The 16673-nt window shown below is 39.4% G+C and overlaps 1 protein-coding gene across 1 annotated transcript in view; it reads right to left on the reverse strand.

Annotated features, from left to right (window-relative positions):
* Positions 1 to 16673, reverse strand: part of LOC149121110 (EF-hand calcium-binding domain-containing protein 13-like) — a 119496-nt gene that overhangs the window by 68300 nt on the left and 34523 nt on the right. Inside the window, exons 6-7 of the mRNA XM_089318020.1 lie at positions 16214 to 16296; positions 13049 to 13192 (exon numbers count right to left, since the gene is read on the reverse strand). Coding sequence (XP_089174146.1) covers positions 13049 to 13192; positions 16214 to 16296 — 227 coding nt within the window. The remainder of the gene's footprint in view (positions 1 to 13048; positions 13193 to 16213; positions 16297 to 16673) is intronic.

Consider the following 16673-nt stretch of genomic DNA (forward strand, 5'->3'; position numbering starts at 1 on the left):
CATTTCAATTTAATGTCATCTGAGCCTTAGTAACCTATAAAAAGAACATTTTGTCCCCTCCCCTCACAAAAAAAAAAAAATTTTGGTGCTTGCATTTATCTGCAGGCTTCTGTCTGCAGAGCATTGACAAGGCTTGATTACTTTCATTTTGCCATAGCACAAGAGTACCTTCTCCAATACTGGAAAGTTTGTCAAATCATCTGTCTCCAAACTGCAGTTTAACAACTTGAAAATAGGCCCTCCTTTCCTTCAAAAAACAGTGCAACATCCGCAGGCTCACTACCCAAATGCCTGCAACAGGTAGGGCTGGGCCAGGCCACAGCCAGGAGCCAAGAACATCATCTGGGTCTCCTACATGGATGGCAGGGGCCCACGCCTCTGAGCCATCACCATCTGCTCTCAAGATGCACCAGCAGGAAGGTGGATCCAAAGCAGAGGTGGTGTCAGTTGTAATAGCTCTTTTTATTTTAACTAGCACATAAAAACTTTCCTATTTATGGGGTGTCATGTGATGTTTCTATACATGTATACACTGCATAATGCCCTATCTCCTTAAACATTTAACATTTCTTTATGGTTGTCTCTTTTTTTCATCTCTGATTTTATTAGAGTTTTCTCTTACTTTTTCTACTTAAATGTTTGCTGATTTTGTTTATCTTTTTCAAAAACTACTAATTTTGTCACTATTTTGTACATTTTTAACCTTTATTTTTGCTCTGATCTTTATTATTTTTCTCTAAAAGTTCTTTAGAAAAGTAGTCCTTCTCCCTATGGGACACCTAATTCAATCACCAGCATGTGGTCAGGAACTACTTGATTCTGTCCGGCACTAGTCCTCACCATGGAGGGACTAGTCCTAGGCTCTTATGCAACAACTTGAAGGCTTAACATCCTCTTGATCCCCTTGGTGAACAATCATGCAGTTTGTGTAGTGTGGCCTGGGGTTGATGGAAGGATGGGGTGGGCACTCATGGCTGCCAATGCTACAACTCTGGGTCACATCCTCAGCTCATAGATTGCTGAGATCAGCACAGACCAAGGGGCAGAATCAAGGTCAAAATCAGGTGAAGCTGGTCAGAATACAAGTCTGTCCAAATAGATTCACACATCCCTGTCTGGCACCAAGTTGAGTCCAGAGAGAGTAGGAGTCATTAAGTCTTGAGTTTTAATAGCCCAGCACTGAATTCCAGAACAAAGTCCTGTGCTTACTTCCATGTCCTACTGCACAGAAGATCACAGAAGATGGAGTTCTTTTCAGATTGTGCTGCCTGGGGTAAAGGGAGGGGTTATAGAGGCAGTCCCTTGGTTACTAGGCTAACATAGGTCAAGGGCTCTTTCTGTATTTGGGCACTGACCTAGGGACAAGAGAACATGAGACTCAGCCTGGTACTGGGTTCCAATTCTAAGACTTAGACTCAATTTATTCTCCCTCCCACAAGAAGGAGGCATATTGTGCTGCTAAGAGTTGGGGAGGGGTGATATGGGTACTTCTTTCCTTCATGCCTTCTTTAATGTAACTTTTATTATTATTATTATTATTATTATTATGCTAAAACTAGCTACTTTGGTCTCTCATCTGGTTTCCTTAGCTTTTGTGAAGGTATTTTTGCACATGGATCCTTGTTCAAATTGATGTTTCTATAAGGAAATAATCACTAGAGGATGTTATTCAGCTACCAATTTGCTCTACCCTGAATATCTTTTTATATAATCAATGGACATACATGTTGTCTTTTATGTGAAACATCTGTCCATGTGTTCTGACCACTCTTATATTTGATTGCTTTTTAGTATTTATTTATTTATTTGAAAGGCACAGTGACAGAGAGAGAGGGAGAGACAGAAAGATATCTTCCATGTGCTGGTTCATTCCCCAAATGGTAGTAATGGCTGAGGCAAGGCCAGGCCAAAGCCAGGAACCAGGAACTCCATCAGACTCTGATGTGGGTGGCAGAGACCAAGTACTTGGGCCATCATCTGTTGCCTTCCCAGGTGCATTAGCAGTGAGCTGGATCAAAAGCAGATCAGCCAGGGCTCAAACCGACACTCTGCTATGGGATGTAAGCATTGCAAGTAGCAGCTTAACGCTCTACATCACACCAGCCCCATTATTTAGGAGTTTGTGTAAGTTCTTCAAAAATTCTTAAAACTAATCCTGTAAACTTAAATATCTTCAAGCTTTTAGCTTATCTTTTCACTTTAAGATGTTTTTTGATAAACAAAAGTCCTTAACTTTAATATAGCTCAATATATCAAATATGTAAACCTCTTCTTTTATATGCAAACTTTTTTGCTTTATTTAAAAAATTTTTCCCTGATAATATCATTTCATATTCAGGTAATTAGGAAAAACTAAAAGTCAAAAAATATCAAATGTTGAAAAGAAAGTATATCTATAAGATAAGTAATATTATTGGTAAATGTATGGTGTGGTGTCCTACAATTTCTTTGGAAAACAGTAAAGCATTAATTTGTATAGAGGTTTTTCAAAAATTTCATGGGAATAGAATTAAAAGATAAGTTTATTTTGATGCAAAAACTGTTGACATCCATGCATAGTTTTTTCATAACATACATTTTCCATGAATGTTTTAAAAACTTTTTGTATACCTACAGTGCAATAACTCCATTTATATACACCCAAAAGAAAATCTAGGAGTCACATCACAAAACATGTCATAGCAAACACCTTTCACAGTAGCTGAAATCTGGTAAGAAGCCCAGTGCTCATCAAAATAATGGAATGGATGCATAAACTGTGATCTATTTACAAAGATAATATTTCACAAAAATAATGAAAGCAAGCTAAAAGCAGAATGCAATATGAATAAATTTTAGTCATATAATTTAGTTGAACAATTCCCAAAAGAGTGTACACATCCTGATAAACTTTTTACTAGAGTTTTAAAAACAACTAAAATTTTAAAAACTGTCTTATAAATATATTTCTTAATAATAAAACTATATAAAAAGAGAAGCAAAGGAATGACGTGCCTAGAATTCAGAATAATGCTTATCTCTGGATAGGGGAAACAGAAGCAGAGTTGTTTTGTAAACTTTATGGGTATATGTAAGTTACTGTCTAGGTCCTAGTTTTGACTTTGGATGACTAGGCCAGATATTTATTATTAAAATAATATTATGATCGGTTCCAAGATGACAGAGTAGGGAGGGAGCTTACTGCTCTAGCCCAGGAGAAGATAGATTAAAAAAAGTAAAGATAGTGTACTCTCAGGGAAAAGTTAGGGAAAAAATGGCAGAAGAAACTCTACTGAAATTAGCGGGAAATGGTGGATCTACGTGGAGGGTGTGGGTGCCCACGGCTTGGGATACTCCAACAGCTGAGAGCCTATGCACCAGCACTGGAAAGTGAGATGAGACGATACCACAGTAGCCTGAGCCACTGGTGAAAAAGCAGCAAGAAGAGCCTGGAGGGAACAAGGCTTGAAGGCCCGTGGGGGAAAGTGAACCAGCCAAACTAGAGGAAAAAAAAAAGGACAGAACAGACACGTTTCTCTCTCTCTGAACACCTTACAAAGGCATACAGCCGACAGAGCAGTTACCATTTTGGGCATACGTAACAACTGTGCCAGCTCGTGTCTGCACCTGACAATAAGCTGAGTGGCAACTCCTGACTCGGGTGGGGAAAAATAACAGGGTCTAGGAGCTTGTGACTGTGTGAAGCTTCTAAACTAGGACTGTGAAAAAAAAAAAAAACTGAGGGTGTGTGAGAAAAGTCACCATGGGGCTGGGACTTTGAGCAGTCTCAGTGGGAGATGCCACAAGCTCAGGGATTCATGATTACCTGGTGAGAGACATTGCTGGGGAATCTGAACTTACACTGAGGACTACACAGATCCTTTGTGTGGTCGTTGGGACAGAGCAGATGAATATTATACCCACTGGGACTAGTGTTCAGACACTGGTCTCTATTGAGGAAAAGAGCCCAAGTGAGCAGAATATACTTCCCTTTTGATTAATAAAAAGAGAAGGGCCAGCGCTGTGGCTCACTAGGCTAATCCTCCACCTGTGGTGCCGGCACCCCAGGTTCTAGTCCCGGTTGGGGTGCCAGATTCTGTACCGGTTGCTCCTCTTCCAGTCCAGCTCTCTGCTGTGGCCCGGGAGGGCAGTGGAGGATGGCCCAAGTGCTTGGGCCCTGCACTCACATGGGAGACCAGGAGGAAGCACCTCGCTCCTGGCTTCAGGCCGGCACGCTGTGCCAGCTGTAGCAGCCACTTGGGGGGTGAACCAACAGAAAAGGAAGACCTTTCTCTCTGTCTCTCTCTCTCACTGTCTAACTCTGCCTGTCAGAGAGAGAGAGAGAGAGAGAGAGAGAGAGAGAGAGAGATTTACCATGCCAAACCTGGGTGTGTCATCTTAGGCATGCCCTTAACACTGGAGAACTGAACAGAGCTCTCTGGCCACACCCACTACAAGCCTCTAGAAATTCACTGAAAGCACAGTCCACTTATCTACAGAGTCATAGTACAACAATAAAAGCTGCCACAGCAGGGGCGGGGGGCAAACGGGTATCTCCACAAATGCCAAACAACAAACACAACATCCAAGAAACAAGAATAAGAAAGACAACATGACACTCCCAAAAGAACACAACACTTCAATACAAGATTATGAAGATGATGAAACAGAAGACATGCATGAAATGGAACTCAAAAAAATTGATCATAAGATTACATAGATGTAATCAAAAGCCAACACACAAACTAATGAAATCCATGCAAGACATGAAAGAAAATCTCTCCCATGAAATTGAAATCTTAAGGAGTAATCAAAATGAAATGAAGAATTCAATAGAACAAATCAAAAATGCAGTGGAGAGTCTTAAAAACAGAATCAGTGAGGCAGAAGAGATAACATCAGACTTAGAAGATAAAGCACAGGAAAATATACAGTCAAACCTGTTGCTCCCCCTCTTCGTGGAGGAACGACACTAAGCCCTGCCTAGGCTTCATATCCGAGTCACGGCACCATTATGTCGCTCCCCGTTTTCGTGGAGGAGCGACACTGAACCCTGCGCTGTTCTTTCGTCTGCTCGGCCCTCCCTGGGTTCGCCGCTGGCTCTTCCCGGGCTGGCCACCGTCCCCTCCACCTCCGTGGAAGGGCGGCTCCCCCTGGCCACTTTCCCCACTTCCGCAGGGGAGCGGCACACCGCCGGCCGGCTCTCTCGGGGGCTGCACAGGTGTTCCCTTAGATGTTCCCCTTAGATGTTCCTGGTGCATGCCGTCTCTCTCCTCCTTTATAGTCCTCTTCCACCAATCCCAACTCGGCTGCCCACACGCCGAGTACACTGCTCTCCTCCAATCAGGAGCAAGTCCTACAGTTTATTGGCTGAACTGGAGGCAGCTGCGTAGAAGCTGTTTTCTTCTCTCCCAGCGCCATATTGTGGGAGAGCAGATGCACAGAATAAGTCTTAATTCCAGTAACTTAGTCTAGTCCGAGTTGCTCCCCACAGATCCCCCTTTCTTTTTATTTTTTGGCGTTGATATGCGCCTGTCTTCGGTGTCCCGCGGCACACACTCTGCTCTACTTGCTAGAGTTGCCACAGGTTCTTACAAGTCCTATCAATCAGGCAAACCGAATCCGGGTCCTCTCTTCGCCATGTTGTGAGGAGGTTTTTAGGCGCTGATGCGTGCCTGTCTTCGGTGACCTGCGGCTCATACTCTGGTCGAGCCGCCTGCTGGTGCTTACCGCCTTAATCAGGCAGACCGAATCCAAGCTTTCTCATTGCCATATTGTGGGGGAGACTTATTAGTGTTGGTTCGTGCCTATCTTCGGTGACCTGCAGCTCATACTCTGGTCGAGCCGCCTGCTGGTGCTTACCGCCTTACTAATCAGGCAGACCGAATCCAAGTTCTCTCATTGCTGTGTTGTGGGGAGGCCTTATTGGTGTTGATAGCGTGCCTGTCTTCGGTGACCTGCGGCGCATAAGCTGCTAGCCGCCCGCAGGTGCTCATCTCCTCACTAATCAGGCAGACCGAATCCAAGCCTTCTCATTGCAGTATTGTGGGGAGGCCTTTCTATTTCTCTATTTCTCTATCTCCAGGCATTCCTATTTCTCCCATTTTACTTCTATCTTCCAGCATTCCTATTTCTCTCATTTTACTTCTATCTTCCAGCATTCCTATTTCTCTCATTTTACTTCTAAACCTCTGTCTCTCCTATCCCCGCGGCTTCCCGGTGCCCGCCCCGAGGCTGCTTCTCGGCGGCTTCCCGGCTGAGCCGCTTCAGCCCGCGCCTCTCTCATCTGCGCGGCTTCCCGGCTCTGCGCGGCTCGGCTTCGCGCGCACACTCCGCGGTCTCCACGCCCTTCGTGTCTGCACCACGGCCTCGCGCCAGCCCAAAGACAAGAAGAGAAAATAAGAAATCTAAAAAACAATCTTTGGAATCTACAGAATACTATGGAAAAAAAAAACATTCAAGTTCTAGGAGTTCCTGAAGGCATGGAGAGAGAGAAAAATTAAAAGACCTTTTTAGTGAAATACTAGCAGAAAACTTCCCAGGTTTGGAGAAAGAAAGAGATTTTCAAGTACAGGAAGCACACAGAAGTCCCAATAAACATAACCAGAAAAGATGCTCACCATGACACATTGTAATCAAACTCACCACAGTGGAACATAAACAGAAGACTCTAAAATGTGCAAGAGAGAAGCTCCAGGTTACTTTCAGAGGATCTCCAATTAGACTCACAGCAGACTTCTCATCAGAAACCCTACAAGCTAGGAGGGAATGGAGAGATATAGCCCAGGTACTAAGAGAGAAAAACTGTCATCCAAGAATATTATACCCTGCAAAGCTCTCATTTGTGAATGAGGGTGAAATAAAGACCCTTCACAACAAATAGAAACTGAAAGAATTTGTCACCACTCGTCCAGCCCTGCAAAAGATGCTTAAAGATGTGCTACACACAGAAACACAGGCATCAATACAAAAGAAGGTAAAGGAAGAAAATCTCTCAGGAAAAGATCACAGGAAGTTCAAACATATATTAGAAATATCTTTGGGAAAATGGCAGGGCAAAGTCACTACTTATCAATAGTCACATTGAATGATAATGGCCTCAACTCTCCAGTTTAAAGGCACAGAATGGCTGAATGGATTAAGGAACAAAACCCATCTATTTGCTGCTTACAAGAAACACATCTTTACAACAAAGGTGCATGCAGACTAAAATGAAAGGTTGGAAAAAGATATTCCATGCCAACAGAAACCAAGAAAGAGCTGGCATAGCTATCTTAATATCAGACAAAATAAGCTTTAACACAAAACTGTTAAGATCTCTCTCTCACTGTCTAACTCTGCCTGTCAAAGAAAAAAAAACTGTTAAGAGAGACAAAGAAGAGCACTATATAATCACTAAGGCATCAATTCAACAAGAAGATGCAACTATTATAAACGTATATGCACCTAATTACAGGGCACCAGGCTATTTAAAAGATATGTTAAGGGACTTAAACGAAGACTTAGACTCCAATACAATAGTAATGGGGGATGTCAATACTCTACTTTCAGCAATTGACAGATCAACCAGACAGAAAATCAACAAGGAATCAGCAGGTTTAATCGACACTACAGACCAAATGGACCTAATAGTTATCTACAGAACTTTTCATCCTACAGTTGCAGAATATACATCCTTTTCAGCAGTGCATGGAACTTTCTCTAGGATTGACCACATACTAGGCCATAAAGCAGTCTCATCAAATTCAAAAAAAATCAAAATCATACCATGCATCTTCTCAGATCACATGGATTGAAGCTGGAAATCAGCAACTCAGGAATCTCTAAAGCATATGCAAACACATGGAGACTGAATAACATGTTCCTGAATGAACAGTGGATCATAGAAGAAAGCAAAAGAGAAAGCAAAAACTTTCTGGAAGCAAATGAAGATAACACAACATATCAAAGACTTAGGGGATACAGAAAAAGCAGTGTTAAGAGGAAAGTTTATAGCAATAGGTGCCTACATCAAGAAATTGGAGTCACAAAATAATGAGCTATCAATGCATCTCAAGGATCTAGAAAAACTACAGCAAACTAAACACAAAACTAGAAGGGGAAAAGAAATTATTAAACTTAGGGAAGAAATCAACAAAATTGAATCCAAAAAGCATTACAAAGGATCAGCAAAACGAAGAGCTGGTTTTTTGAAAAAATAAACAAAATCGACACACCATTGGCCCAACTAACCAGAAAAAGGAGAGAGAAGACCCAAATCAATAAAATTAGAAATGAAAAACAGAATGTAACAACAGATACCACAGAAATAAAAAGACTAATAAGAAATTACTACAAAGAGTTGTACGCCAACAAACTGGGAAATCTAGCAGAAATGGATAGATTTCTGGACAACCTACCTAAATTGAACCATGAAGACATATAAAACCTAACAGACCCATAACCAAGTCAGAAATTGAATCAGTAATAAAGGCCCTCCCAACAAAGAAAAGACCAGGACTGGGTGGAATCACTGCTGAATTCTACCAGACATTTAAAGAAGAACTAACTCCAATTCTTCTCAAGCTATTCAAAACAATTGAAAGAGAGGGAATCCTCCCAAATTCTTTCTACAAAGCCAGCATCACCTTAATTCCTAAACCTGAAAAAGATGAAGCAGAGAAAGAATTACAGACCAATTTATCTGATGAACACAGATGTAAAAATCCTCAATAAAATGTTAGCCAATAGAATGCAACAACACATCAGAAAGATCTTCCACCCAGACCCAGTGGGATTTATCCCTGGCATGCAGGGATGGTTCAACGTTCGCAAATCAATCAATGTGATACATACCCAACAAACTGCAGAAGAAAAACCATATGATAATCAATAGATGCAGTTATAGAATTTGATAAAATACAATATACTGGGGCCAGCACCATGGATCACTAGATTGATTCTCCACCTGCGGCACCAGCATCACATATGGGCGCTGGGTTCTAGTTACGGTTGCTCTTCTTCCAGTTCAGCTCTCTGCTGTGGCCCAGGAGGTCAGTGGAGGGTGGCCCAAGTGCTTGGGCCCCTGCACCCTCATGGGAGACCAGAAAGAAACACCTGGCTCCTGGCTTCAGATCCATAGTGGCCATTGAGGGGTGAACCAACGGAAAAGGAAGACCTTTCTCTCTGTCTCTCTCTCACTGTCTATAACTCTACCTGTCAAATAAATTTTAAAAAATTAAAAAGGAGTGTCAATTGTTAAATCAACAACAGGCATCACTGTGCACTTGCTCCCCATGTAGAACCTGTCTTTAATGTGTTGTACTATGAGAATTAACGGTAAAACTAGTCTTCAAACAGTACTTTATACTTTGTGTGTCTGTGTGGGTACAAACTGTTGAAATCTTTACTTAGTATAGAGTTGATCTTCTGTACATAAACATAATTGAATATAAATCTTAATGAAGGATGGGTGGGGAGAAGGAGTAGGAGGAGGTGGGATGGTTTGGGGGTCGGAGGGAGGATATGGGTGAAGAACCACTATAACCCAAAAGTTGTACTTATGAAATTTATATTTATTAAATAAAAGTTTTCTATAAAAAATTAAGCAAACATAAGTGTATGTTAAATTTACTTTATAAACTGATGAATTTATGAATAAACAGAATATTCATCTTGTAGCTATAAAATGTATGATGCAGAGTATAAAATTAGCGTCACTTTTTTATATATGCTGTGACAAAAAAAACTATTTGCAAATGTTATCATATTAAGAATTGTCTGCATCATATAAAAAAAAATGAGGAATTACCAAAAAAGAAAGAACAAATTCCTAGAATTCTCTAAGGGTACGAAGGTCACTCTTTACAGCTCTTTACAGGAGAAGAGGAAGAAGGGTATCCGATAGACCTATCTTCCCAAAGGCCTCAGTTGGCTATGGGGAATCCATTCTTAGAGAACTATGATTCTTTCTCTCCCCTTCCAGGTACTGAGATGGAGGCATTTCCCCATCCTTCCTTTCCCTGGGACTCATATTCCTTCATATTCTTCTACAAGTCTTTCAACAAAGCAAACTTTTTCTAGATTGCTCTCTGACTCCTTTTATTTTATTAAGACTTTAGGATTCATATTTGGCAAATTACATTTTATGTTCTATTTAGCATTCAATACTATCCTGTCTTGTAAAGGAAGAGAACATCCCCTTTTGACTCTAAACAAATCCTTTCTTCTGATTTTGATACTAAGCTCAATGTACTTAATGAGGGAGCTTGATCTCTTTTCAGTCTTCCTTATGTCCTGTATGGTCAACTTCTTTCGCCACTGAGTCCTTCCTAGGGTAATATTTTAAATATGCTCAAGTATTTGTCATCACAACAAAAGAATAACATGGAACATTAACCACTACTGTTGCCCCAGGCTTGCTTGTACTGCAACTTTATTCTCTTCTCCATTTCTAAATTCTTGAGTTGTTCATACTACCTCAATTCATTTTCTCAATCTCATTAGTCTACAGTTTTAATCACCTGTGATTATTTTGAAATGTACTATATATGAATGAAACAGAAATCTTTTCACTTGATAATTGCTTATAATGCTTACCTATATACCCACTAAACTATTTTTTTTTTTTACTTTTTACTTGTTGAACTCTTAGTGGAGTATTAAGCCTTTGACTATAATATAAATTAAAAATATGTTATCTTGGGCTGGCGCTGTGGCACAGTGGATTAACACCCTGGCCTGAAGCACCAACATCTCATATGGGTGCCAGTTCTAGTCCCAGCTGCTCCTCTTCTGATCCAACTCTCAGCTATAGCCTGGGAAAGCAGTAAAAGATGGCCCAAGTCCTTGGGCCCCTGCACCCATGTGGGAGACCTGGAAGAAGCTCCTGGCTCCTGGCTCCTGGCTTCGGATTGGCGTAGCTCCAGCCATTGAGGCCATCTGGGAAGTGAACCAGTAGATGCAAGACCTCTCTCTCTGTCTCTACTTCTTTCTGTAACTTTGTCTTTCAAATAAATAAAATAAATCTTTAAAAAAAACTGTTATCTCAAAAGTTAACAAAACATAAGAAAAAAGACAAGAAAACAGAAAAGAGGAAACAACAAAAGGGAAGGAAGGAAAGAGGAGGGATAGAGGAAGAAAAGTATCACTATATTCTTAGAATTTTATCTAGGAACTACATTGAGTCTGTTATCTTTGTACTAATATTACATTAACATGAGATTTGATGAGAATTGTATTGTATTAATTATCATGCATTTGCTGTGACCCCAAGAATCTAATGTATTAATAAATTCCTTTTAAAAATTAAAAAAATAAAGTAGGACCAAGCTATCAAAATATAAATTTTATATTTATGTAAAAAATCTGTGGAATGGCACAAAGCCATAAATACAAAATCACTTGGTTTTGTCTTGAAATTCCACTGATGTGTCACAGTCTGTCACTTGTCATAATGTCCCAACATTGGTTGCACACCTTTGTGATCATGCTAAGAGTTACTAGATTGTACATTTTCAATGGGTCAATTATTTATCAATCATATCTATTAAAATGTAACTTCATAAGTTTAACATTAAAGAAATATTATGTAACTGAAAGTAGGCCATGCTTACACTAACGATGAGATTATATCATAATCCAATCTAGTAATCAATCAAATGATGTATGCCTGAAGTCAAATTTTTATTTTATTTTTGACACCCAGTTATAAAAACAGCTTTTATTTATTAAGTGCTAGAAAAAAAATTAGACTATTATGAAGAGCTAACAGAAAGGACCAGGAGTACAATGTCCACTTGAGGAACTCCGGCACAAAGAGATCTGAAATGAGGTAGTGACCAAAGGAAAGAAAGTCAAATCCAAACCTGTATGAGTGACTATGCCTCAGTAACCTCATGGAAGGTAGCGTCAGACGGCTAAGGTTTAAAGTGGTTATTTAACTGTTATTGTTATTTTAGTCTTACAGCCTTCCTGGGAAAAAAAGGTAAGTATGAAATGCCATTTTACAGAAAGGGAAGTAGAGGTTCACAGAGGAAAAATGATTTGTCTAATATGATAGGGGCAGATCACGCTGACCACCTACTCAATAGCCCATCTCCTTCCTACTTGCCAAAACCACCCTGATTTTGATGGGTGTTTATGTGGCTAGCACTAGAGAATGAAATCTTGACAAATTTGTACTAATCAGATAATGGCACTGCCTCGCCCACAATCTCTGCCAGATACTTGCTTTAAGAATCCTCTGAAGCTTCAGAGAAAGCCATGTGACAACCCTAGCAAAAGAGAATGGAGGGAACATTTCCAAGGTGGCATCCAGGAGAGATTTTCTTTCTTAGTAAAGAAGGGATCTGCTAGAAGAGTCTCCTTCTGATGTCTTGTGTGCCTCAAGTGACCAGTCTGAGGACAGAAGCCAACTCACCATACCTGAAGGAATGTATGGTGAGAGGCTGCTTCCCTGAGCACTTCAATGACCCTCACAACCAACCCTGGAACTGGGAGTCTGGAATTCTGGTGTGTGGCAGCAGAGGGTGACTAAATGACCAGCCCACAACAGAAGCCCTGGGTGCTGAGTCTCTAATGAGCTTCCCCAGCTGGTCACATTTCACAGGTGTTGTCAGAACTCCTTTCTTAAGCAACTGAGCGTGTCCTGTGTGACTCCACTGTGCCTGGTTTCTCCCAGACTTCACCCCATATACCTTTTTCCCTTTGCTGATTTTTCTCTGTAGTCTTTCACTGTAAAAAAAAAAAAGTCACAGCCATGAGTCCTCTTAACCAGTCATCAAGTCTGGGGATGGTCTTGGGGACCTCCTGACACAATAAAACTCTAGTTAAGCCTCTCATTACTGTACTGTCCATAATTTGCAGCTGAATTTTCTGTAATTTCTGAGGCCAAATTTTTAAATGTCATTATTGTAATAAAATTTTATAATATTTAAAAATATTTTTAGAACATATAGTAGTATAAAAATGATAGCTTTACACAACATTCCAAATCTAAACTTTCTTATGACTTAAAATTAATCTGAAAAACATAACTTATATTCATGTTTTCACACCCTTAAACTCATACTGAAAACATAAAACTTACCATCAATATCAACTGCCTTTAGTGCCTGTCGCATTTCTGAATCACTGACAGAAATCTTCAAGATTCTAAGGACTGTTGGCAGATCATTCACATAAATCCTACCATTTCGAATTTTACTAAAAATTCTACAGGCTCTATGAAGTGCTGTGCATAAACAAAAGATTAGTTAATTAATCCAAATGAGCAATCATTCTTATTTTCCCTATTTTCTCTCTCAAGAAACAAATTTCACGAAAAAAAAAAGGTAGGGGGAGAAAAACTTCTTTTGTTGTTGTTTTTTAGTTTATCTTAAATTCTATCTCATGACTTATTCAGGTCAGATCTGGAGCCAGTGACCTCTGAGTCTATCAGTTTCCTAAAGAGCTTTCAGAAACTGTCAGAAAAATCATACAAGGGTCACAGACACAGACTTTTTACAACTTTCCCCTGGAAAGCACTTAGTATATAATTCAGTCAAAGCTCTTGGTATTATGATCGCTTGCATGTCAATGTACCTCTCTAAACTGTCAGCTCCTAAGGGCCAGATATTCTAGTCATTAGTTTTCAGTGCCAAATTCAGAATAAATTCTCAAAACAATGTTGAACTGAAATTGATTTAGTTCAATGGATATCATATTTTCAGAAAAAATGCAAAAGATGACAGTTCTAAATACAATATTATCCAAAAAAAAATAATAATGACTTTAATATTAGAAGCTTTGGTAGAGTCTTATAAGTGGGAACCAGATTTCAGTGAAACAACAAGCAAATAAAAAGTGGAGATTACTGAAAACAACTCTTTCAAGAAGCTTCTCTGAAAAATTTGAATATAAAACTGGCAAAGCATAGATCCTGTGGAATCAAAAGAAAATTGAAAACAAATGATGGGATTTGCCAGTGAAAACAAAACCTTTCCAATATGATAAAGAGAAAGATGAGGATAACCATCCATAGGCAAGTTTGTAGGTAGAAACAGCAAGTTTATTAATATTATGCCCAACAGCCTTTATTAAATCTCAATAAAAAAGTAAAGCCATATGATCCAGCAATCCCACTTCTGGATAATTATTCAAAATAATTTAAAGCAAGATTTTGAAAAGATCTTAGCACTTCCATGTTGACTGCTGCACTATTCAGAATAGCCAAGACATGGAAACAATAAGAATATCTACAAACAGATAAAAGGATTTTATTAAAGTATACTTTATATATATATATATACACATATATACATACACACACATACACACATGTTGAAATACTATTCAGCCTTTAAAAAGAAGAAAATGCTGGGGTGAAAGGACTGTTAAGCCACTTCTTAGGACACCCACATCCCATATCAGAGTGCTGGTTCAAAACCCAGATGTACCACTTCTGATCCAGCCTCCTGCTAATGTGTCTGAGAAGGCAGCAGATGATGGCCCAAGCGCTTAGGTCCCTGCTACCCATGTGGGAGACCCAGACAAGAGTTCTGGGCTTCTGCCAGGCCCAGCTCTAGCTGTTGCAGGAATTTAGGGTGTTAACCAACTGATGATCTCTTTCTCTCTGTCCTGTCACACTTTCAAATAAATTTTTTAAAAAGGAAGAAAATCCTGTAATATGTGATTATATGGATAAATCTGGAGGACACTACCTTAAGTGAAACATGGTAGTCACACAAGGACAAATACTCCATGATTCCACTTATATAAAGTATCTAAAACAGTCAAATTCATGGAGCACAGAATAGAATTGTGGCCTGCAAGAGCTAAGTGTGGCTGGCGCCGTGGCTCACTAGGCTAATCCTCTGCCTTGCGGTGCCGGCACACCAGGTTCTAGTCCCGGTCGGGGCACCGGATTCTGTCCCGGTTGCCCCTCTTCCAGGCCAGCTCTCTGCTATGGCCAGGGAGTGCAGTGGAGGATGGCCCAAGTGCTTGGGCCCTGCACCCCATGGGAGACCAGGAGAAGCACCTGGCTCCTGCCTTCGGATCAGCGCGGTGCGCCGGCCACAGCGTGCCAGCCGTGGCAGCCATTGGAGGGTAAACCAATGGCAAAAGGAGACCTTTTCTCTGTCTCTCTCTCTCACTGTCCACTCTGCCTGTTAAATAAATAAATAAAATTTTTTTAAAAAAGAGCTAAGTGGAGAAGTGAACAGGGCTTTGCTAATCTATAGGCATAAATGTTCAGTTACACAAAATGAGTAAGTTCTACAGATCTCCTAAACGATATTGTTTATAGATAATAATACTGCATTGTACACTTAAAAATCTGTTAAGAGGATAGATTTCATGTTAAATGTTCTCACCATAATAAAATTTTTTGAATGAAGAAGTTATTCACTTGCATTTGTTTCAGAAAAGCTAATTTTATTTTAATTGAATAAAATATTAAAAGTTGAAGAGTATGTGAGAGGGGTGAGAGCTTGAGGAGAGTACTGAACAGGCACCAAAGAAAATAGGAAAGAGATCTGTCCAAAACTTAAGGGGAATGCCAACTAAGAGCAGTTGAAGTCAGAAATCATAGTGGCACTAAAGGAGCAGTCAAGGATATAAAATTGTAAATAAAAAGAGATGACAGTATAAGAGATTGTGAGTAGAGAACAAGACATTAAAGTCTGAGATTTCAACATGATGATAATGTTCAATCTGTGGACATTAATGTCAATTAGAGAAACAGAGGTAAAAGAACTGGTTTTGAAAAGTGTGAAGCTAGAATACTATGTTAATTATCCACTTGGACACCAAATATAGGTAATATGATTAACTTAGTTAAGATAGAAAGACAAAATATGCCAAATTACTCCATAAATATAAAGGTGATATCTAAGATATGGGAAAGATCAATGACAAGGAGTGAAGAATAGTATAAGCCTTAATATTAAGGTGTCAAAGACTAAATTGTAGTGAACTTAATAATTACTAATTTATTTATTCAATGTAATACCCAATCCTTTTCTCAAAAAATATATTTGAACTAAAAGAATGTATATATAATATTTTGTCTATCTTACCAATTCAAAAAATATATATTTATAAATTAAACTACCTACTTTTGATTTCTCATGGCCTACAGCATTTGCCATATCACATAACATTAGCTGATACCATAAGCCACTGGGTGTATAAGAAGAGGCACTAACTGCTGAAACAGTTCCCAAAAAGCACATAATCAGGAAATTATTCAAGATATTATAGAAACTCTTATTACCATTTATTTCTTGTGAGTATAAGTATCCTTGGGATACATTATCATATAATGTCAGGTAGAGGTTAGAAAGCACTTCCTTTTTCCTGTCAAAGAAACAACCACATTAAGAAAGCAGCAAAGAAAATATACAAACCCCACTTAAAATTTTAGCAAACTTACTAATAGGCTGAGATCCATATGAACCTTTTTTGAAGAACCATCCAAAAAATAGGGAATTAATTCCATGTTCATCACACCACTTCCTATCTTGTTTCTTTTAGGCAATATTTCCCTGAAGTGCAGAATTCACCCTAGTCATCACCCTACTATCTTTTGGCTGTAGTCCAATCTTTCTTACTCTTACTTCAAGTCACAGCAAGAGCATATTTGTATTTAAACAGCCCAAGAATCCCAAATTCCATCACCTATCAGTAAAAATGACTGGAAAAGATGATTCCTCTAATACTGCAGCATGTAAATA

The sequence above is a fragment of the Oryctolagus cuniculus genome, chromosome 17 (assembly GCF_051225735.1).
Source record: "Oryctolagus cuniculus isolate XC-2025 breed Fujian yellow rabbit chromosome 17, ASM5122573v1, whole genome shotgun sequence".
NCBI lineage: Eukaryota > Metazoa > Chordata > Mammalia > Lagomorpha > Leporidae > Oryctolagus > Oryctolagus cuniculus.